Source organism: Cheilinus undulatus, linkage group 9 (genome assembly GCF_018320785.1).
Source record: "Cheilinus undulatus linkage group 9, ASM1832078v1, whole genome shotgun sequence".
In the NCBI taxonomy this organism is placed as follows: domain Eukaryota; kingdom Metazoa; phylum Chordata; class Actinopteri; order Labriformes; family Labridae; genus Cheilinus; species Cheilinus undulatus.
In genome coordinates, this window is record NC_054873.1 from 5,110,367 (window position 1) to 5,135,594 (window position 25,228).

Below are 25,228 nucleotides of genomic sequence, written 5' to 3' on the forward strand. Positions count from 1 at the left end.
CCAGATGAGTGGAGGGCGGCAGTTCTTCTGGAACTTTGTCCCATCTCCACACAGGATCTCTGGAGCTCAGTCGTGACCTTCAGGTTTGTTGTCACCTCTCTTGCTAAGACCCTTCTCCCTTGATTTCCCAGTTTGGCAGGGAAATCAGCTCTTCTACCAAACTTCTTCTATTTTAGAATACTGGTGGCCACTGTGCTTTTGGGAAACTTCAGTGCAGCAGAACCTTTATGTAGCCCGTGAGGCCTTCTGTAGAGAGGTGTGAGCCTTTCCAGATCATGTCCAATCAGTTTAATTCACCAAAGGTGGACTCCAGTCAAGGTGTAGAAGCATCTCAGCAGGATCCAGAAAAATGGATGCAGACAACTGTCTCATACACAGATCTATACGGTACCTTGACGTTTTTTTTTTTTTTTTTTTTTTTTTGTCTAATTTTAATGTGAATGAAGCTTACAGTTTTGAGATAAAGCACTTGGTGTTCCCATGCCAGCGTCATATCAATCATGATGTAAAAGTATAAAAAAGCAATGTTTAAAGTACTTATAATGTGTTGATATTGAATTTTTCTTATGTTTGATCCATTACCTTTGGACATGTTTAACCAAGTGTGGTGATAATTAAAAGAAAAAGAACAAATTAAGATCTGACTTCAAGTTAGTTGAAATGTAATTCTACCAGAGAGAGTGATCCTGTTCTATTTCAAATGTGAATAATCAGCCAGAGAAACAAAATGACACAGTTCATTTAGCTCTCCTCCTCTCCCTGGAGTCGTGTTCATGTGTGGTGTGTCACAGCTCCACGGAGGTGCTAATTTGTTAATGTTTCTTCCGTGAGGATTCTTAATTAGCGTTGTAAGTTTTATGCCTAATTTAGTGATTATGCACAGGATGAATGAGCTAATGAATGTCTCAGGATGTTCTCTCTGCTCCACGCCTTCCTTTTTGTCTTGTTTTCTTTTTACTGTAACAGAGACTCAGTAGTGGCTGGTTTAACCTTCACACTGACCCGTGTTGATTCAGACCCTCCTGTGGAGAGAAGAGAGGAAGTGTTTGGTTGACTCTGAAGTTTGAAGCAAACTTTTTTACTGTTACATGTTTACTCATCAGGTTGTTTTACCCACAAACTGTCACTCTGCTTCAGCTGAAACCTAACTGATTATGACATGATTGTGTCATATTTCTGAACAAAGACTTTTTATAGTTAGCACCCCTCAGACCTGACACACCTGTAACAAAAAGACTACATGATGTTTTTGTCTGTTACAATCAGTGTTGGGGGTAGCATGTTTCAAAGTAAGCCATTAAAGTTCGATACAATATGATATGGGAATGAAATCCCGCCCCAAGTGGAGGAGTTCAAGTATCTCAGGGTCTTGTTCACGAGCGAGGGAAGAATGGAGCAGGAGATCGACAGGCGGATCGGTGCGGCGTTGGCAGTGATGCGGTCTCTGCATCAGTATGTCGTGGTGAAGAAAGAGCTGAGTCAAAAGGCGAAGCTCTAGATTTACCGGTCGATCTCGATCCTACCCTCAACTATGGTCATGAGCTGTGGTTAGTGACTGAAAGAAAAACATTGCGGATATGGGCGGCCGAAATGAGTTTCCTCCGCAGGGTGCCTGGGCTCTCTCTCAGAGATAGGGTGAGAAGTTCGGCCATCCGTGAGGGACTCGTAGTAGAGCCGCTGCTCCTCCGTGTCGAGAGGAGCCAGATGAGGTGGGTCGGGCATCTGGTCCGGATGCCTCCTGGACGCCTCCTTGGTGAGGTGTCCCGGCCAGGTCCCACCGGGAGGAGGCAGGGGAAGACCCAGGACACGCTGAAGAGACTATGTCTCTCTGCTGGCCTGGGAACACCTTGGGATCCCCCGGGAAGAGCTGGACGAAGTGGCGAGGGAGAGGGAAGTCTTGGCTTCCCTACTAAAGCTGCTGCCCCCTTGACCTGACCTCAGATAAGCAGAAGATGGATGGATGGACAATAAGATATGATGCAATACAATGAAGATAGCTACAAAATACTACAATCCAATACACCATGCTATGTTACAATACGATAAGCTACAATGTGATTCACTACAATACTATACAATACAAAAATGATATGTAGCAATACAATACGACACAATACAACACAATGCGCTACAATATATAAGATGATATAATACGCTACAATATGAAACGATATAATACACTACAATAGAACACAACACGGTACAATGCATTACGATACAATACGATAGAATAAGCTACAATATGATACACTACAATAGGATATGACAATACAATAGGATATGCAACAATACGATACAATATGATACGAAATGAAATGATACAAAACACTACGATACACTACAATATTGCAAGATATGATACACTACAACATGATACATTATGTATGACACAATATGATATGCTACAACACTATATGATACAATACAATACGATACAATAAGCAGTGATGGGTCGAGTACACAGTTACAGTACTCAAGTAAAAGTACTGTTACTTAATAATAATTACCAAAGTAGAAGTAAAAGTACTCATAAAAGTACTCTCAACGTTTTACCTTTTTGAACAGGAATGAGGAAATTCAAACTGAATTCACCTTTTTATACCCAAATTTGAGCCGGCTCACTGGGCTTCTCTGAGAAGTCAGAAATTTATCAAGCATAACATTCAACCACTAAAGCTCATTTTTTTGTTCAGGCATGCAATTAAATAACTATAATTTGACATTTATCAAGAAATATTAATGTGCTTTACTATTTTTTCAGTTTTTTGTAAATCAGTACATTTGAAAATTCATGGATAACAATAATAATTATATTTCAGCATTAAAATATCATTTGGGTTAAAGAGCTTTTACATATTGGTGTATTAACCATTGCAGAAATATAAAAAATGATTTTGGTAATTACCAGTGCTGTTAATTTAGGGCAGCTGTGGCATAGACCTTACTTTTGGTGGTGGTCTAATAAATTTGTTAAGCATTGTATATATATATTGTGTAAGAAAGGAAGCATCTCCATTAGAGCTTGTAAATGAACAAATATTTATAAAAGTCAGGTCTCACAGAGAGCAATGACCATCCTGTAAAGGATGCAATGGTGAGTTTTATAAGCATCACCAGTAAGAGATGTATTTGGTTTACTGCTAGCTTCTGAAGTGCTCAACTTTTTGCTTAAAGGTTGAGGTAGAGGATCGGTTGATCTTCTCTGTCATTCATTTTTGCAGCCCTGTGTGAAAAACCCTGGTTGTAGATGTTTTTAAAGCTTCGCTACTTTCAGTATTATCTTCAACTGTCTATGCTGTGAATCATGTCTTGATTATGTGTCTCCTGGATGAGTTCTTTGCTGAGTGCTGACAGGAATTGTCTCCTGCTGTGAAATATCTATGAAACAACAACTTCAGGGTGATCTAAGGTTCGGCATGGCTGAAATTTCCTTATGTTCTGTATGTTTGGAAAAACAGCTTAGGACACTAAATGCAACAATGCAGCTGCCCTTGGAGAGCCTAAAGTCCCTTAAAGTTCATTTTCAAAGATGAACATTTCTAAATTACTGGTATAGATGTGTTTATGTGAATCTTTGTTCAGTGTTTAAGCATCAGCAGACTCTCTTTAACAGCAAATATTCACCCGATGCTGACCTTTGATTGGTATTTTATCTACCTCACAGTTTTTCATTGCTCAACTCTCACTTTTTCACAAGGGTGAAAAGCTATCTCTCGCTCTCTTTGTTTAGTTCTAATTAGAGTTTTGAAATAACCATTCAGCTTATAATCACACCACAAGTCCACACAAACACTTGAAGCTTGAAACTTTGATCTTTAGTCCTGCAAGGCTGTAAAAATGTTTGATTCTTCAATACTTCATTACTAATAAAGCTAAAATAACAGTTTTAAAATCCAATAAATCCCTGAAGGCTGATACAGAAGACTCTCTTGTTTGCTATCAGATATTGGGATTGTTATGATTTTAGTATATCTCTTTTTAAAGTTTTATATTTTTATGTGTTTTGTCTTCAGGGTTGGTTCAGTCCCGGTCAAGTGTTCGTTCTGGACGAGTACTGTGCTCGGTATGGCGTTCGAGGCTGCCACCGCCACCTGAGCTACCTGAAGGATCTGATGGATTACTCAGAGAACAACGCGCTGGTCGACCCCACGCTGCTGCACTACAGCTACGCCTTCTGCGCCTCCCACGTCCATGGAAACAGGTACAACAGCAGACACGGGCTCGTTATAAAGACAGGAATCTAAGGGGAGCTTGACCTCAGATGGTAAAGCATTAATGGTTGTGTGCCAGTAAGAAGAGATGCCACTTTATTAGGTATAGGAGATGGGCAGTTGTCTAAACTGTGGATGGATGTAAGACTTGGATGGGGACCATTCGTGGACAGACATTTTCTGGTCTCTCCAGGGATGTTGGATGGGGTTCAAGTCAGGGCTCTGGTTGGTCCACTCATTCACAGAGTCTACCCTAAGCCACTCATGTGTTGTCTTGGCTATGTCATTGTCAAGGTGAACCTTCAGCCCAGTCTGAGGTCATGAGTGCAGTGGAGCAGGTTTTCATTGAGGATATCTGTACTTCAGTCTATTAGGCTTTCCCCCAACCCTGACCAGTCTCCCTGTCCCTGCTGCTGAAAATGTGCAGGGAATGAACAGTGCCTGGTTTCCTCCACACATAATGTTTCAAACTGAGGACAAACAGTTTAATCTTGGTTTCATCACCAATCAAAACCCTTCTCCCCTGATTGCTCTGTTTGGCTAGCTGACCAGCTCTTTGAAGAGTCCTGATTGTGCCAAACTTCTTCCATTTGAGAATGATGGAGGCCATTATGCTCTCGGAGACCTTGTACTGTGCCCTTGAACTTCGGGAAATCATGTCCTGTCAGTTTAATTTACCACAGGTGGACTCCAGTAAAGGTGTAGAAACATCTCAGCAACAGCTCCAGGAAGAGAGGAACCTGAGCACATTTTTGACATGAGTTGTTGAATTCCATCATGATTTAGAGGAAGGAGTTGTAGTTCCTCTCTGATAATAGTGTAATGTTTATTTGAGGAGATGACAGATTTTTCAGAGATAATCGTCTCTTTCCAGCAGATAATCTTTGCTCACCTTCAGTCCTTCACTGACGGCCAATAAACCGACTCCATGTGAGCATCAGCCGTTGTCTTTTCACCACTTGTAATCATCAGCATCACTCCAGCAGTTTAGTCTTCCTCTTCACTCCCAGCAGCCCCTGCTTGACTCCCCGCCCGGTAATTATTGATATCTGTGCTCTCTCTCTTTGTCAGCCCATTTAGTCAATTAGAAAGCGTAATGATCAGCTTCTCCAGCAAATCGCCAGTGATAAATTCAAGAAGGGGGAGGCATAGCCGAATTGGCTTTTTGTCAGTTGAAGCTGTAATTTGAATAATTGATGCCCATTCAGTGCTCCTGAGTGGGTGTGGATGGGAAAAAGAGGTTTTGGATGCCTGGCAGCCTTGGAGGTGGAGAAAAAAACAAACTTAATTACAGAATTCAAGTTTTCCCGGGAGGGCCGCTCAAAGAAGAAAAACTCCGTCTGGAGGCACAGAGGAGAGAAAGAGAAAGAGACGGAGTGATCAGCAGGAGAGTGCTTGACGGATACTTCAAGACCATAAGAACAATGAGAACGTCAGACTGTGCTTTTCCGCACAAACACTCAATTCAGCAAACTTCAACAAACAACTTAGAGTTCAAATAAAGATGTAAATTTTAGTGGAAGAACCCTGAAGTTTGTTAGAGACTTCTAACCCTTTCTTGTTGACAACTTTGTTCTAAAAACCAGGAGACAAAGTGGTACCAGTTTTTCATGGTAACATTCTTCATCCTTAACAAGACAGAAATCACAATTCAAACAAATTGACATTGTTTGCAATCACGGGACTGAATATCTGTTGGGGTTGAGGAAGTGGGGGACAGCAGAAAGAACTTTTAAGCTCTAAATTGACCTCTATGCTGCAATTATCATAAGTAACTTCTACATACATTGAGTACAATTCCTGCGTAGGGCTGGGCAATACGGCCTAAAAATAGACTGAAATAGACTGGTTTATTAGATTTTTAATACAATTGTTTGCAGAAAGAGTAAAAATCAATATAAAGTCAAATTTCGCAGTGTTATTTTGAAAAGAACTTCAATCAATCTTTTACTAATAAATCAAAAATACAAAAATGATGAAGTACTCAGTCTTTCACAGTGTATGGAAAGTCCTGAAATGTTTTCTGTGTTGTATTTACTATTACTGATTATAAAGTTATTATTTTCCTCATTAAGGGTGAAGCAAACCTACACAAAACTCACCAATCCTGCATGCAGCCAGAGGCCAAATCCCTGCAGTCTGGTCCACCATTCAGGCTCGCAGCTGTTAATATATTAGACTGTTATCTGTGCTGATGAATGCTGGACCAGTTTCTGACAAGTTCATAACATGAGAATGTCTTTAGACCCTTTAGATAGCACAAATGAACTCAGAAGTCTCCAGAGACATTTTGTCTGCAAATTTAAAGAAATATTCAGCCAAACTGATTGGGAGATCCTTCATCATGCAGCAAGATAATGACCCAAAACACACTGGCAAAACAGAAAAGGAGTTCATCAGGGGCAAGGTGTGGAAGGTCTTAGACTGGCCATGTCAGTCTCCAGGCTTAAACCCCAGAGAGCATGCATTTAACCTGCTAAAGATGAGATTGAAGGGAGAAACCCCCCAAAACAAACAACAACTGAAAGTGGCTGAGGTGAAATCCTGGAAAAGCATCACAAAAGAAGAATGCTAAAGTTTGGTGATGTCAGTGGATCACAGGCTTGATGCAGTTTTGCAAGCCAAGGATTTACAACTAAATATTAAGTCTTGTTCACTTTAATCTGTTTTAAGTCTGTCTGTTCCAATACTTTTGGTAACCTAAAATTTTGGTTTTCTGTTACCAGAGGTAATCTTCTAAGTTGTGTATCAGATCCAAATGTAAACACCTGGAAATAAAAGCCGAAATGTTGATCTCTCGTCTTGTATTCATATTTTGATGTCAAACCCAAATATTTTTAGTCTACAGCAAAAATAAAGAAACTGGTCTCACTGTTCCAATGATTTTAGAGGGGAGTGTATATTCTAATTTACTTTCTCACCACATGACTTTTTGTCATTTTATAATCGTTTATATCAATAAAGCCAAAAATAAAACATACATCCTTTATGGCTTTTTAATGAGACAGAGCTGAAAGCTGTGACAGTGGATCCTCACCTTAAGTATGAATATAATTTTGAGCCATTAGTCTCTATTTACAGATTATATATTGAGATGTTTAGAGATCATGGACAGGAAGTCCTCTAAGGTGTTTAAAGGGAAGTTAATTCAGATTTTGAACAAGAATCAAAACTGTTTCTGGCGTCTGCATGTCTCTCCAAAGTCTCAGTCTTCCAGTCTTTGAAAGTTTTCACTTCCTGTGAGTTTTCCATCTGATAATGGCAGACAAAGTGTCATTTAAATATTCTGAAATGAAAAGGAAGGTGTGTCAGCATGTCTCTGCATTTACATGAGAGTTAGGAGTGTAAAATAGATCATTAAGGCCGGCTGTGCTGTTCAGTAGTGATGTGCGATGTGACGGAGGTGTTAAAGTCGAGCAGGTGGAGGAGTGTGACAGTTTCGTCTTGTTCTGATCTGTGTGGTCCGATTCGACGGGTGCGTTTGAACTGAGATCGGGGTTAAAGGAGCATTATCAGAGCCGGGGGGAGTCCGCTCGCCTCCCTCTCACCTGTCATGTCCGATCTCCTCCTCGCCAAGTCGTCTTCACCGACCCAACGCTGGATGTGACAGCAGCTTTTACCTCCCCCCGCCTTCACACCCAGGACCAAGGTGACACACATGATCACCTGCCACTCAGCTTCATATCCTCTCAACACCTCTTAAGGTGAAGTGGCGTCCACCCCCGGTACCCTGCCACGCCGCTCTGCTGGATCTGCCGGTGACGACCGCTGTCAGCTGACATCAGAACCACACAGCGAGGGTTTGCTGGATCCCGCAGGCGGATACGGTTCTCATCGTTTACACTTGAGACACATTGAGTGTAAACACACAAACCTGAGTCCCCCTCTCATCCCTCCTTAATCGCCTCCCCCCTCACTTCAGCCCGAGAGCGGCGCTGACAGCAGCCTCGCCTCCAAGGCGCTCGCTTCATTTAGCAGCAACAATGTGTCTGAACCCCGACAAGCTGTCGCATTGCTCCCCGCTCCCTGTGTGAGCCCAGGCATGAACGCACATCTGACTGCATTTAATGGCACAGAGAGGAGAGCTACCAAACCAAACATTACACCGGGTTGTGTTTACGTCTGGCTGCCGGCCAACTTCTCCCTCGTCCGATTTGTTTCCCGCTGTCATCGGGCTCAGAGGAAATGAAGGGTGTGAGTGACGTTTAGGGTGAGATTGGAGTCTGACGTATCTTTGGAAAGCTCTCTTTGTCACTGTTGGAAAAAATATTTCAGCTTTTAACAAAAAACTGATCTGAGCTGCCACTGATATCCTATAAAACACATTTTTCTGTGCTTGTCTTTATTTTTCTTTTCTGGAGTTACCAGCATAATGCAGATAGTTCCACACTTTTTACTTACCATGTGTTTTAAAATGATACATTTTATTTCATGAGCAATTGTATTGAAATGTGCATAACTGTTTAAACATATTTAAAAGACAGATGCATGCTTTAAAACTTGCAGGCTAATACCTACATACTATCTAAATATCAAAAATCACCAGTATCTTTGAAATGCCTGCAAATGTAGTAAAATCAGCAAATATAATAAATTTGCCACACACATGATTTGCTCTCAGGATTCTAATAACTTCCCAGAGATGTAATTAAAACTTCAAAAGATGAATGTTGTGGTCATTGTTTGTCTTAGACTTTATTTACCTGCTAATAAATTCAAGTCAGCTCATCAAAAGTTGCAGAGTTTCAGACAGACGTGTGTCACAGCAGCACTCTGAGTAAGTCAGAAATTACATATTATTATTACTATTACCAGTATCATTATTATAATAATCATTGTAATAATATAATTAACATCATTATCATCATCATCATCATCATCTTCATTTTTATATTTATATTTATCTATATCTTTATTATTATTATTATTATTGTTGTTGTTGTTGTTGTTGTTATTATTTTCATTTTCATTATTTTTATTGTTATTGTTATTATTACTATTATTATTACTGTCCTTATTTTTATCATCATTATTATAATTATTATTATTATATTATTATTTTTATCATTTGCATTATTTTTATCATTATTGCTGTTGTCGTTGTTGCTGTAGTTGTTGTTGTTGTTGCTGTAGTTGTTGTTGTTGTTGTTGCTGTTATCGTTGTTGCTGTTGTTGTTGTTGTTGTTGTTGTCCTTGCTGTTGCTGTTGTTGTTGCTGCTATCGTTGTTGCTGTTGTCGTTGTTGTTGTTGTTGTTGTTGTTATTGTTAGCATGAGGGAATGCACTCTCTTAAAAGCACTTGGTCAGGTCTTTAAAATCCCGTGACACTATATTCTACAGTATTAAAGTCAGTTAAAGTCCCATGCCCAAAAATATGTTTTTAGGGCCCGAGAATTGAATAGATTTGATGGGACTCATTTAATCAGGAATGGGATTTTTTCTCCCACTTTGCATTTTTTGTTGCATTAGACATGCACTGATTTGTATTTAAAGAGCCTCATACCTAGAACTCTGAATAAACAACGTGCCGTTGGTATAGGTTTCGTGCTTAGATGGAACACAAATGTAAGACAGTTCTATTTACATTTATGGAATTTGGTGGGCAGATGCAGCTTGAGGGGATATAGAAAATTATCTATAAATAGTGTCCATAAAAAGTGGATTGGTCTCAATCAGGTTTGCACAGCTGGACACTGCAATTCAACCCCATTCTTCTTGGCAAAACTGCTCAAGCTGTGTCAGGTTGTAGGAATAGCCCTTTTTATGTCCAGCCACAAATTCTCGATTTGGGTCTTGGCTTTGACTCAGCCACTCCAGAACATTCACCATGTCGTCTTTAAACCATTTCTGTGTAGCTTTCTCTGTATGCTTTGGCTCGTTGTCTTGCTGAAAAATAAGTTTTCTCCCAAGCCGTAGTTTTCTTGCACATGGAGTAATATTTTCATCCAGGATTTCCCTATCTTTTACTGCATTCATTGTACCCTCTACCTTCACAAGCCTTCCAGGGCCGGCTGCTGAGAAGCAACCCCACAGCATGATGCCGCCACCACTCTCTGTGCCAGCCAACCAAAGCGTCTTGTCTGACAGCCAAAAAGCTCCATTGTGGCCTCATCAGATCAAAGAACTTTCTTTTACTTGACCCTGGAGTTTCCCACATGCCTTTTGGTGAACTCTAGTCCAGATTGATTCTGAGTTTTCTTCAACAGTGTCTTTCTCTTTGCCACTCTCCCATAAAGCTTTGACTGGTGAAGAACCAACAGTTGTTGTCAGCAGAGTCTCTCCCATCTCAGCTGCTGAAGCTTGGAACTCCTTCAGAGTAGTCATTGGAGTCTTGGTGGTCTCTCTCACTAGTCTCCTTCTTGCACGGTCACTCATTTTGTGAGGACGGTCTGATCTAGGCAGATTTACACATGTGACATATTCCTTGATGGATTTAACTGAACTCTCGGGGATGTTCAGTGGCTTGGAATGTTTTTGTATCCATCCCCTGACTTATACTTTTATAACCTTTTTTCTGAGTTGCTTGGAGTGTTTTTTTGTCTTCATGGTGTAATGGTAGTCATGATTCTGATGAACCAGTAACTGGACCTTCCAGAAACAGGTGTCATTATACTACAGTCACTTGAGTCACTTGTATGTCCAGTGGTGCCATGGTACTTAACCAAACAGAAAATCCTCAGTTTTAAATAAATCTTCAGAAATGTGGGCATTTTTTGGCCATTTTTGAGGGTTATACTTGCACCAACTACTCATTCATCTGGGCAGTCATTCTTTGGACTTCTACTTCAGTGTGCACCTCAGAGTCCCTGATGAGGAAAGTTGTCAAAAAGCCCTCCATTAGTCATGTCACGTGATTTGTGGCTAAACAATACTTTGCAATAGTTTTTCTTTCTTAGACATATTTTGCAATTTTGACATTTATAAGAAAAATAAAATGCCTTTTCCGTACACTGATTAACTCCTAAATCAACAGAAAAAAAAACATTTTTGACTATTGCACATGCACACATTGTCATACCCACTGTAAAGTGCTTTTGCATGAATTTGCATGTTTTTTTCTTTACAGGAAGTGTTTCATAAGACAGCTGTGCATACTCCATTCTGACTGAAGCTTTCTGTGTGTAAACAGGGTCCAGACCTGCACACATTCATGTAGGGATGTTTGTACTGATAATAGCGCCTCCTAGTTGTGAGGGATGACATAAAGTTTCATTGTGCAAGCTACAGATTGTAGTTGTTTGATGATAACCATGTCATATATGTTTGAGGGAGAGCATGAAAAGTTGATTATCACTGGAAAAATCTGTGACTTTTGTCAACTATTGTGGCATTGTTTGAGTAACAGAAAAATGTGAAATTCTATCTTGCCGAAAAATTCACACATAGGTATCAGAATTTCATCCTAGGTGCTTGTTAGGAGTTCAAGTGTAGCTTGTAATCTTGCTTACAAGATTGAAGACACTGAACTGCTATTTAGTCAGTCATGGTTGAAGTTTCTGAATTTAAAAAAAAATGGTCTTTTTCATTTTTAATTTGTGGAATACTCAGCCACCCTGAATGTCAAATACATCAACTTTGGTTTTGTAGTCATTTAACTTATCTAAATATAAATTCATGGGCCAAATATCATTCATTTAAAACCCAAGGTTACTGGAATAAATGATAAATTGTGTTGAGTGAACTTTTGAAGAGGCTGTTTGTAAAGAAGTTGTTGAACATAATTGATAAAAATGCATCTTAATTAAATATTCTGTCATAAAGAAGCGATATCATACAGTGCATCCATGGGCTCTTAATTCAAAGCAAATTTAATTATTAAACACATTCTACAGATAAAAACAACAAATGTAAAGGAATACTTTCAAAAGCCATACAAACTTGATACATTTCATTGCAGTAAGGGTTGATTAAAGCTATAATAAAATAGAAATAATGTGCAGTTTGTGTAGAGGCTCATCTAAAATAAAGATATTAAATAAAGAGATTAAACAGCCAGTAGGAGCAACCAGAAAGAAGTCCATCAGTGTTCAGAGATCAGGTCTATTTAACTCTCTTCTGCTACCCTAGTCCCAAAGAGAAAGTCATCTTCTCCAATCTGGATATTTTGGTTACTGTTTGCATCCATTCCTTGAGGTTTGGTTCACGTTTATTGTATCAAACCAAAATACAGTTCATTCAAAACGACTAACAGCAAAATTAGTGGTTGGTGTCAATGCCTCAGACGTGGCTGATGTGTTTTAGATTGTTTTTTTTTTTATGTGCAGTGCTATCAGAGCTTGTGGATGAGTGCTGTGGGACACATTGTCTAAGTCTTTTTTGTAAATTACACTTTTGTTGGTTTATTTACCAAACATAGGCAGAAAAATGTCAACATACATTGAGTATGATCCCTTAAATTTGCTTAACAGTTTAAGCAATTTTCCCTAACCAGATAGATTTCACATCAAAATGAGTGAGCCTGGACAGACATCAGCACAACAGGAAACACGAGTAAAATCAGGGTTTAATGAGCTAAACCAGGACAGAATTCTACTGAACAACAACCGGACCACTTTGTGGAAAGAGACCACACACAAGGGTTGTGTGACACCGCTCGTCAACAGACAAGGTGCAGGCTCAAACAGTATGCAGATGCACTGTCACACCACCTAGTGGTGTCAGAGGTGTCCAAACTATGGCCTGGGGGCCAAATGCAGCCCATAGCCCATTTTTGATTGGCCCACGGCAAATTATAAACCTGCACTAAAATATGGCCCACATTAGAACATGAAGCTTTTGCTGGCAGTGAGACCAAATGTAAACAAACATTTTGACAAGAAGAACTTATTGATGTTTTTATTAATTTGTGACTACACTGAGATGACACTGAACGGTACACATATTGGCAATCAATTGAATAATGTTATTTTGATGCCTTAAATAATCATCCACTAAATAGTGGCACTAATAGTGTTCCAGGTGCGTAGCCGGTGCTAACCAGGGCCAACCAGGCCCCCCTGAAATTTAACTGGCCTTCTCAAAGCCCTTAAATTGATTAGCTGATTGCCTTGTCAACCACTACATAGCCATGTGAGCACACTCAGTCACTAAGAATATTTTAATCTACATTAGGCTGGTTTATACCTTTAACCCTTTAGAGCTGGCACAGGCATATCCCTTATAAATCACTTGGTAGCGTTTGAACCGTAAGTAGTAGGCACTTAATTATCTTTTTTTTTTATTTGAAAGCTCTCCATTGTGCCTTTCTGATTCTGCTCTCCATGCATTTGTAGCTCTTAAAGAACTTTTTCAAGTGAGCCCAGAACTTGGCTGACTTTCTGGGGTCTCTGAGTATGGTGTTGTTTTAAATGACAAGAAGTGGCAAGTTTATATAAACCTTGATAACGTTTGAAAAATAAGTCATAGACACTCTTTTTCCCCTTGAAAGCTGACTTTCTTGTCATTTGTTTACTGCCCTCAGTGGTTCCTTAGATCTAAAGGACACCATTTTTTTATTTGATTTTGATTTGATTTGATCTTTATCTCAAACATAAAAAGTCAAGAGAAATACAACAATTAATTGCTCACTGAAAATCATATCACTTCTCATACCAAACAAAAAGAAAAACACGGAGCTCCAGCAATGTTTGAGAAGGGACAGGTGGAAGCATAAATGCTTATCTGAACCTTCCCCTACCTACCTTATTACTTCATTATAAAAGACTTTTGCAATCTAAAGGACGCCGTTAGAGTGAGCTTGGAACTTCTGTGACTTTTGGGGGTATTTAAGGATTGAATCCACATTCTTAGATCTGATAATAAGCATCTTTTTATCAATTTTTAATCTGTTTTCAATTGCTTTCTTCAGCTGAAGAAGACCTACGTGTTGAAATGCATCCGGTGTGGCCTGTTAAGCCTAAATAAACAGTAAAAGGACATTTTGAGTGCTGACCTTTCCTGCTTCTGGTTTAACCTTTGTGGTTGTGCACCTACTTTTCAGTTTAATGTTAGGAGGGTGCTCCTTTTTTTGCTTTTTAGAGGGTGAATATTCCTCTATTCCTCCCAGCATTGTGAGTATTCTTGCTACAATTCGCTATCTTTCTCTCTGTAAAGCTTCGACTTGTCTTCTTGACCAGATGTGCGTCTTTCAAACTCTATAAACTCTGAAACTTTGAATAGAAACACACCCAAAAATGCTGCTGGGATTGAAGTTACTCATGTCCGCCATCTCCTGGTATGAAGTGGTAACAGCGCAGACCTCCGCCGTTAGCCCTATCTCCCAATAGTGAAGAATCCTTTAAAAAATTCCTGGATCCAGATGGTGATCCGGATCAATCCCAAAATCGAATCAGTTCTTCCTTATGCCATTTCTGGCATTTCCTGAAAATTTAATCAAAATCTGTCCATAACTTTTTGAGTTATGTTGCAAAAAAGAACTAACAAACAAACTAACCAATGATCAAACCCACCCTATCACATAACCTCCTTGGCGGAGGTAATTACACAAAGGTGGAAGATAAGAAGCAAATATTTTGACTAATCATCTGTTCTATTGCAGCTATAGACTGTAGTCTCTTTTAACAGACTGATGATGTCTTTAAAGCCCTTTGCTAAGCACTTTTTGGCACCATGATATATGATGGTATAGTTTCTGTTATTTAAGTGATTATCAGTGCCAGCATTAAAAAAAAAACATCTTTTTCAAGTTGCTTGAAAGATTGCTTGATTTTGCCTGCAATGTCTGATAACTGAAAACAAAAACATGACTCACTACTGCCAGTGAATGAACAGCAGTATCTTTATTGTTTGGTTTTTACTGGAATCAAATCAGAGACTTCTGGTGTCGTGACAACCTTGCGCTGAAATGAGCACTGATTGTTTGAGGAGGATGAACAAACAGGATTACATGACAGCTGGCATCAACTGTGAGGGCTTGGAGCCTCGGGCCATCCATCCCCTCATTCCGTCTCTGCCTCCACCAGGGGCCTCGCTCTGCTCACTGTCCCTCTTTCAGGGGCCCTGTGCTCAGCGAGGCCCTCGGCTGCTCTGACATGAAAGCAGCTTTTCTGTCCTTTCCACGCTCCCAGCTCCTCCCAGCAACTCGGCCGCTTTATGCGTCCGCAGGATTTACTGGTGCTGCTTAAACAGAGGCTGTGGGAGGCGGGGTGGGGGTGGAGGGAGGGCGGTAATGACTTGATAGATTTGGAGGAATAACAAGGTTTAGAAGTTGTTCTTACAAGTGCTGTTGTGTGGAGAAAGCTGCCTCTCATTACAGGACAAATGGAACAGAGAGGAGCTGAAGAGAGGCGGTGATGTTCTCACACAATCAAGCAGCACTTTCTGCAACACGTCTCCACCTCATGACCCCCAAAACGCCACCCTACGACCTTTAAACACCAACCTCAGCACGAGAAATATGCCCCACCTCTCTGTCACGTACTAGATTTAGAAAAATCTGTTATTTGATTTCAGCATTTGTAGATATTTTTGTTTGTTTTCATCCCATTTTTACATTTTTGTCCCATGCAATCAATGTCTGTTTTTAAAAATGTCTTGGATTTTTCTAGTATTTTAAAACCCTTGAATATCAATTCTTTAAAAGTTGATTTTAGGTAATTTGATTGGTCAGTTCAATACATTTTATTTAGAGTGAAAATTTCCATTTCCTTCCATTTAAAATGTATAAAACAATATTCAAGTTTGCCTTGAAATAAATTTTATTCCACCTAATTTTTCTTTTGAGTATTTTATATAGCTTTAATTTTATGTATATTTGATTCATTGCCATATTATTCTATTCTATTGTATTCTATTCTATTCTATTCTTTCTCCTATCCTATTCCTATCCTATCCTTTCCATACCATCTATATGATCCCATCCCATCCTTTCCTTTTGTTTTCTTTTCTGTCCCATCCTATCCTATTTTATCCTATCCCAACTAAATATATTATCGTATCCTATCCTATCCCATCTCCTCCCATCCCATCTCATCCCATCCTGTTCCATCTCATCCTATACATACTAAATAAATATTTTATCCCTTTCCATCTTTTCCTTTGCTTCCTTTTACATCCCAACCTAACTTATCCTCTCCTATCCCTATCAATGATGTTTTCCTATCCTATCCTATCCTATCTATACCATATATATTATCCCATCCCTTTCCTTCTTTCCCCATCCCAACCATTCTGTCCCTGCCAAATATATTATCCCATCCCATTCTATCCCATCCCATCCTATCCTAACCCATCTCATCCTATATATATATATATATATATATATATATATATATATACACATTATCCCATCCTGTCCTTCTCTTTCCTTTCCACTTCTTTCCTTTCCTTTCCTTTCCTTTCCTTTCCTTTCCTATCCTCTCCTAACCCTACCAAAGATGTTATCACATCCTATCGTATCCTACCCTTTTCTATCCTATCCTATCCCATCCTATCCTATCCTATCTGTACCATATATATTATCCCATCTTGTCCTTCCCTTCTCTTTCCTCTTTTTCTTCTTATCGTATCACAACCTATCCTATTCCATCCTATCCCTGCCAAATATATTATCCCATCCTATCCTATCCTATCCTATCCCACCCCATCCCATCCCATCCCATCCCATCCCATCCTATCCTACCATGATATCCAATACCCATCCGAACCTATCCTATCCAAACCTGTCCTATCCTGTTCCATTCTGTCCCATCCCATCCCATCCCATCCCATCCCAGCCCATCCCTTCCCTTCCCATTCTTTCCTCCTGTTCTTGCCATAAGTATTATCCTGTCCTGACCTATCCTATTGTAACCTATCTAAGTGCAGTGTTTTAGGGTGTTGGCTGTCCATAACCCTATGGATCATAATAATTTGTATGGTGCAAAAAAAATAGGAGTCACTTCACTTCAGTGAGATCGTGATACTGAGTTATACATTCTGCCTTACATCTTTTTTATTTTTTGTATGCAGTTTCATGTATTTCATCATTTTTTTGCATCTTAACGTCTTGTTCATGACTGTATTGCATCACTACATCGTATTTCTATATGTTGTTGGGATTTAGCCTCAGTTATTTCTTATTTTTGGAGCTTTGATTCGAGCTATGTCAGGTTTGATGTAGTTTAGCATTAAAACAAGGCAAGACAAATTAACTTAGAGAACTGTTTATTCCTGGAGAAGTTACAGAGTTGAAATATTTCATTTTGCTTATTTTAGTGGCATTTAAAGACATGATATTGAATAGAAACACATCCAATGATATTTTCATTGTTTGATTTTTATTTTCTGCCATCTTACTGAGGATAGAAAGCCTAAAACTGGAGCCTTTGGGTTTTAAATGTTTGAATAAATGTCCTTTTGTTCAGCCTGTTTTTTACATATTTGATCTATTTTGAACCGGATGTCCTGTCTGACACTTTCCTCTGTATCGGAGGTTTTTATTATTAGATTTATTCTTAAATAAACTTACAGTTAGGTTAATCAGCGGATGTTCAGTATTATCATCTCACCTCTCTCTCTTTGCTGCTGCTTCTTTTTTCTCACCGCTTTTTTATATTTTTCGACTTTGGAGAGTCAGGAACACGCCACAAGGAGCTTGGCGGAGTTGTTGGTACTCGAGGCACGGCGGTCAGGGGCTGAACCAGTGCAGGCTTTTATAAGAACAACTCATTAACAGACAACCTCCTCGCTTCTTCCCTCGAGCGACCGCGAGTGCCGTTTGGAGAGGGTGCTTTTCTCTTTCAGCCGCGCACAGAAAGCCCAGAAAGTCAAGGCTGGTCGCTCTGGGTGCTGATTGCATTTTTTCCCCTTTTTTGCCAGAGTGCCTATTCAGGGGAAGGCAAGGAGGGAATGAAAGCTTTACAAACATTAATGAAGCGCTCAACTAACAGTTTTCTCTTTGTTGACTCTCCTCCCGGCGGCCCGGCGATGAGTTGTGGAGGAGGAAGAGGAGCCTGAGCAGCTCTCCGTTTGATTGGTTGACTCCGGGGTCAGCGTGGAGAGTTTGGCTGCTTTATCAGTTTAGTTTGGTGAAAACAAGACAGTTAAACTTGTGAGCAAACGAGAAAGAAACCTAACACAGAGGAGCTGTTTTTCTAAAGCTTTACACTCTGTTCCACTCTTTCCTTTCACGCTTTCATATAGTAAGACAAATGAAGATTTCCTCACTGCTTTCACCTCTGCATTTCTGTGATTTCTCCCGTCTGGGACCTTTTATCATGAAGAGCTTTCTGTGCCGAGGTGTCAAAGCATTAAACATTTTGTTTTCACAGTTTATTATTCAAATTCAGACTTTTAAATCGAGAAAAAGACATTCGATTTCATTTTCTGAATAGAGAACCAGCTCTTTATCAGCATACATGAAGTGGATTTTATCAGATTGTGCCTACAAAAGTCTAAATTTTGAATTTAAATTTTTTCTGTAGTCAACTGTCAGTCAGCAGAACTCTACACTTCCAGTTGATCTTTCTTCTTTCAAGTGTCTCTCTGATGGAAATTTCACACTTTACCTCCGACAAAGGTCTGCAGATTTTAAAAAACAGACAGCAGTGGAGAAGAAAACTGTCTTATTCTCTGGGTGTGTACAGTTTTTTTTGTAACATGAAATTCTGATTTAAGAAATAAACCTCCACCCTCAAAGAGAGAGGTCTCGTTCTTCAGTCGAGAAAAACATGCTCACAAAGTTGTAGTTGGAATTTCTGTTTGTAAGTGCTCATGAAAAGGTTGGCTGAGCTTTTTGTGACTTTCTCTCTGAGAGCAGGAGAGACGACTCCACTGGTTGAAAAGAAATCTTCATCTGTAAAAATCTACGGTTGATTTCATGCCTAGACCTTCTGGAGAAGTAGCTCCAAAACACGGGGGTATTTCACCCCACCTGGAAATTCCACGGTCAACTGTAAGTGAAACTTGTAGAAAGTGGAAGTGTTTAGGAACAACAGCAACTCAGCCACCAAGTGTAAGACCACGTAATATCTGAGAGCAGATTCAGTGACACATGATGCCTTAAAGTTGCCAACGCTTTGCTGATCCACTGGCGTTAATGCAAGCCTGAATCCATGAATGTGTTTCCATGGCTGAGCAGCTGCATGCAAGCCCCACATACCAAGTTCAGGGCCTAACATCAGGTGAAGTGGTGTAAAGCATAGCGACACTGGACTGTGGAGAAGTGGAAACGTGTTCTGTGGAGTGACCAGTCACGCTTCTCTGTTTGACAGTCATGGGTGAGTCTGGGATTGGAGGATGCTGGGAGATCGTTATCTGCCTGACTGCATCGTGCCAGCTGTAAAGTTTGGTGGAGGAGGAGGGATAACGGGATGGGGCTGTTTTTCAGTGTTTGGTCTAGGCCCATTAAATCCAGTGAAGGCCAATCTTAATGCTTCAATACATGGCCGCCCATAAAGGGGAAAAAGGGGGAAAGCTTTCTGGGGCCTAGCCAAACTTGGGGCTCAGTGGAGTCAGCAAAATCATGGACCATTGTAGTTTAGCTGTGAAAACCATTTTTTATTTGAACTGGATTAATAACCACTTTTTTCAGAGAAACAAAACAAAATTATTATGTTTTAACGCTGTACAACAATACAGTATTTTGTACAGCTGTAAACCACTTTTCTTTCTTTCCTTTTTTTTTTAGTTTTATTTTTTAGTTTTCAAATTATACATCAGGTGTACACAGGGCATGATGTTAACCTTTTTTCTCACTGGCCACAATTGTGTCGATTGGAAACTATGTGTTACATGCCAAATTGGGTATGTCTGGTATGAGATGAAACACATACTACATTTCCTTCTTTAATGGATACTAAGTTTATACTATAATTAAAACATTATCTTTTAATTAACTTTATTCAAAAAATCTGAAATGCAGTTGGTTTCATCTAATTCTTACTCAGACAATTATCCACCAGAGAATACTGAGATTGTGACACTGATAAATTCCACTGGCCAAAGTGGCTAGTTGAAGTCAATCTGGTATCTGCCACAGCTGAAATCAGCCTGCATTTGGCTAGTTGGCAGGTGTAAATGTCAAGCCCTGGGTGTACATATGACAAAGAGAACAAGAACAGTAGAGAACAGAAAACAAGCCTCCCCCCTCCCCTGCTCTAAAGGAAAAAAGACAAGAAAAGATGGGAGAAAAACAAACAAACAAAAAAAAAGCAGGGATTTCTCATACTTGTTTTTGAATACTAATACATAATTTAAATTAAGATCATTAGAAGGTCATACCTTCTACAAAGTTTGTAAACCGCTTTTCTAAAAACAGAATTAACAATGTGGATGGGCACACTGAAATAAATGATCCAGTAAGTAATGCCAGACTTCATAGCTAGGTCATAAGATTCACTAACATCAGAATGCTACAAAATAATGAAGAAGAATCAGAGACAACTGTAAGGGGAAAGTACAAAAAAAAATTGTGGAAAGAGACAAGAAATGAGTGACAAGTTAGGAAAATTGGTTACAGTATCAAAAAATAGCAAAATGTGGCAAAAGAATGAGTTGAAAGTGGCTAGAAGTGGCAAAAAGAGTTAAAAAGTGGTATAATAGTGGCACAAAAGTGGAAAGTGGCATTAAAAGGTGGACAAGTGGTAGAACAGTGGTTGAAGTAGGCCAATAGCAGCAGAAATGGGTTTAAAGTGGCAAAAAACTGGACAAGTGATATAAAAATGTAAAAAAAAAAAAAAGGGCCTAAAGCGGCAATGAAGTGGACAAGTGGCATAGACGTGGCAAAAATGGTACAAAAGGGGCAGAAATTGCTTAAAGTGGCCAAAAAATGGGCAGCATGTGGCATAATGGATAAAAGTGGCTACAATAGGCCAAAAGAGGCCAAAACTGGTCACAAGTGGTAAAACAGTGGCAGAAATGGGTCAAAAGTGGTAAAAAAAAAATGGGAAGAAAAAAATGTTACAATGTTTTGGAATGGCAAGTAAAAAAAAAAGGTTAAAAAAAAGAGCCAAAATAGACAAAATAAAAAGGTTTGAGGGGCAAAAACTGGCCAGATGTGGCAAAAAAATGGTCAAAAGTGGAAAAATAGGATGAGTGGCATAACAGTGGCTAGAAATGGCAAAAAAAAATGATTTAAAGTGGCAAAAAGGTAGAAAACCCCCTGGGCAAAAATTGTTCAAAAGTGGCAAAAATGAGTTTAAGTGGCAAGATTGGTTGATTATTTAATTGGTGACAAAGAATAGAAAAAAATGCAATCTGAAACACGTAAACAGCTGTGTCTTGTTTCCACTGTGTTCAGGCCCGATGGGATGGGGACGGTGACCATGGAGGAGAAAGATAACTTTGAGGCCATCAGGAGTCGACTCATGGCTCTGCTGGAGAACCAGCTCACGCATTTTAGGTAAGAATGTCAGAAACACAACAGCTCACCCTCAACGGTGTACTCAAATTAATTATCAGACTTTAAAAGTTCTGCTGCAACTACAGACAACATAAATTGTTGTACTAGGGTTTTTGTAGGCACATGTTCTCCTTTAAAGCACAGCGACTGCTCACAGTGCTTTGCCTGAACACAGCTTACCTGATGACCTGAAGGCAGCACCTAATGTAAATGTTTTAAAAACAAACGCTTTTTTTCTCCTTTATTTTATCCTAAACATTCACCCTTAAGAAATCCTTCAGACATTTTGTGCCATTCAGGTTTTTTTTTTTTTTTTTAATTTGAAAGCCATTTTAACTGTGTTAAATGAATATACAGTAGCTCAAATTTGCCAGAGGAAATTGATTTTATTTTTTTAAATTGTAGAATTGTCGTTTCAGTTCCTTAAATTAGCCTAAAATGGCTAAGCTACACAAAAACCTACACATTTGCTCCTAAGGACCAAAAATGTCCCATTGAAAAGCACTGAAAAAGCCATTTTTTATCCCACATTTATTGTTATATAAACTGATGCATTCCATTATGTTAGGATTTACTTTTGAACCACTAGCTTTCAATTTTTATATTTTATATTTGTTTACCAGATGACGCTACTTTTACCTATTCAAAGCTTGCTGAACAGTTTCATACTTTTTACTTTTTTCTGCAAGGGTGCCTTGCTACTGAAACGATAGGTGTGTGTTGCTATTAATGTGAGGTAATGGTGTGGGTATAAAAAAGTGTGTGTGCATTTGTGTGTGTATTTTATTGTAGTTTTTGTTATTTTGTACTATTAAAAACAGTGGAGCTGTGCAGACATACTGGCCTTTAAAGGGTTAAAATCCCTAAAATATAGATAATATTTGATATATATATTTCAGGCTGAAGTAGTTTAAAAGAATGACTCATTTAAAATGGAAAAATATTTCATGTTGTATTATAAATAATAAAGAAATATGAAATATTTGTAATATAAAGTATATATAATTTTTTATAACTGATTTTAGAAACACATTTTTCTTCCCTTAGGACCACCCTTAGGGGTTCACGATCACGCCGGCGTGTTTTCATCATCCCCTTTTTTTGTTACATGATAGCATGAAAACAAAGCTACATTTTGCTTGCAATCACTTTGTGAAAGCGTGGTTTTTAAGCTTTCTTTCCATTATTGTTCGATGTCCATAGGCCAAGTAAAACAGGAAATATTGAGCCTTTAAATTTGATATTAAAATTAACGTACCTCATAGGAGACACTGGACCATACTGTACCAGCACTGGTATTTCTTCCAGAATTTCAACATTTTGTAATTTCTTTTTAAAAATGATTATATATTGTTTTAAATTTTTTTTTTTTTTTTAAAAGGGGCTTGTGTTTTTTGAAGGTCCTATATCTAATACAGTAAGAAAAACTTAAAAAAAAAAAAAGTTTTCATTTCTTAAAGTTGAGGAAGTGCAGAAACAAATGTTACCAGACATGAGCATGGTATACGTTTTCTGTGTGGTAAATATTGTCAAAAGAGAAGTATGGAAACATTGGTAAAATAGCCAGTGGACCTCTAAGGGTTAAACTAACCTCCTGTATTTCCTCACTATAAAGTCAAGACAGCGTTTCTTCAGTCCATATGTTTGTGCAGAGTCTTCTATTTATGGCATGTTCATCAGCGCTGTGCATGGATTTCATGGTGGGGTTAGGTCGTGTTTTCCCTTTTATTCATTTGTTTGCATGTAAAGCACTTTATACTAGATTGTTCTGTATTTAGAGTGCTATTATGAGTCAAGTTTGATTGATTGAAAAGTTCATATTTCTGGTCAACACTGCATCAAACAATTCATTTTAAATGTCATGAGTGACAACGTGAGCGTTGCTCAGTCTGAAAGAGCATTCATTCAATATAAGATCTGCTTCTGTTTTTTTTATTATAAGAATACTGGTGTTTTTAATCAATCGTTTAATTCTGAATTTGTTCCCAGAGCAGTTGTACAGACTTTTTTCTGACCCATGTCAAACTTTCTTCAGTCTGAAATCACTAAAGCTGTTTGTACATGCTGTTTTTAAATACAAACTTGGGTTTATTTAGATTTTATTAAAAAAAAAAAAAAAGAAAAGACATAGCAATGGCCTGTAATTATTGAAAAAAAAATAGTCTTCACATCAAAAAGCAGCAGCATGTTTTCTTTTTCAATTCTTTCCAGTGAAGAGATTTAAAGAAAGAAGCCCAAACCTGTAGGAAGCAGTGGTATGCTCCTTTAATTCCTGGTATTTTTAGCCGAGCAGCAGCACACAACAGGTGCAGGACTCGTGCTGACGGCGTCTGATGAGACCTCCCTGCATCTGCGTGCTGCTATTCAGCGCCGCCGCCGCAGCCGTGTGAAGACATTGTGAGCGCGGTGTGAAAGCGACAGCCCCGAGACCTTGAGCAACACTCGTCTGAATGGACCTGTGCCATTAACTGTCCCCCAGCCCGGCTCTTTAAACCCTTCACGCCTGAGAGGGGCCCTCCATCTGGACCCAGAGAGGAGAAGAGGGGCCAAGCAGGAGGGGGGGGGGTCGATCAGCGGGAGTCATTACTAACTCACCTCAACAAGAGGCTAATGCTGGTAAACAATGGAGGGACAATGCTGGGATTATGTTAATGTAGGAGGAGACAAGAGAAGGATTTGCAGAGTTTAGTTTAGATTAAAGCTGAGCTCAAACACTAAACATTCATCACAGGTTGTAAACTCCAGCTACAGCTGCTCCAAGGATCATTAGTCCGTCTAACAGAGCAAAGAGCTTAGCTGAAGATCACTTCATCATCGTTTGGTTAGCTCTACCCACAAACACTGGGTCTGAGTCTCTCCAAGAGTTTCTGTAGTGAGACTTTGGTTTGTTTTGGTGATGTTAAAATACGCTCACTGACTACTGAGACCCCAAATACACACCAAACGTACAAAAATGTGTGAAAACTGCAACATTGTGATTACATCAGAATGAAAGACTCATCAGACATAAACAGAGCATTCAGAAAGTATTCAGACCCTTTCACTCTTTTCAGTTTTGTTGTGTTGCAGCCTGATGCTACAGTTGTATAAATTCATTTTTTCTCTCATTAATCAATACTCACTCATCATGACAAAGTCAAAACAGAATTTTAAATTGGTTGCAAATGAAATAAAAAACTGAAATATCAAATTGATATAAATGTTTGCAAAACCACTGTAAATGTAGCTCAGGTTCCTCCATTTCTCTGATCATTGCTGAGATGTTTCTACACCTTGATTGGAGTCCATCTGTGGTAAATTAAACTGATTGGACATGATTTGGAAAGTCACATCAATCTCTATGAAAGACACCTCCACAGCATGATGCTGCCACCACCATGCTTCACCGTTTGGATGGTATTGGGCAGGTGATGAGTGGTGCCTGGTTTCCTCCAGTTTCCTTCATCAAACCAGAGAATCTTGTTTCCCAGTCTGAGAGTCCCCCTGGTGCTTTTTGGCGAACTCCACATGAGCTTTTGTGTGTTTTGCACTGAGGAGAAGCGTCCGTCTAGCCACATAAGTCCTGGTTTTGTCACGTCTGCCATTTGAGAATTCTGAAGGCCACTGTGCTCTTGGGAACCTTCAAACAATCCTGTCTCTGAGGTCTGCAGGCAGTTTCTTTGACCTCATGGCTTGGTTTTTGCTCTGATATCATTGAG

General features: G+C 39.2%; 1 protein-coding gene across 5 annotated transcripts in view; it reads left to right on the plus strand.

The window, feature by feature from the left end:
* The window catches only part of cadps2 (Ca++-dependent secretion activator 2), a 343,471-nt gene that overhangs the window by 220,574 nt on the left and 97,669 nt on the right, over positions 1-25,228 (plus strand). For all 5 annotated transcript variants that reach the window (XM_041795900.1, XM_041795903.1, XM_041795901.1 and 2 more), the window contains exons 13-14: positions 4,014-4,201; positions 21,429-21,530. In XM_041795900.1, coding sequence (XP_041651834.1) covers positions 4,014-4,201; positions 21,429-21,530 — 290 coding nt within the window. The remainder of the gene's footprint in view (positions 1-4,013; positions 4,202-21,428; positions 21,531-25,228) is intronic.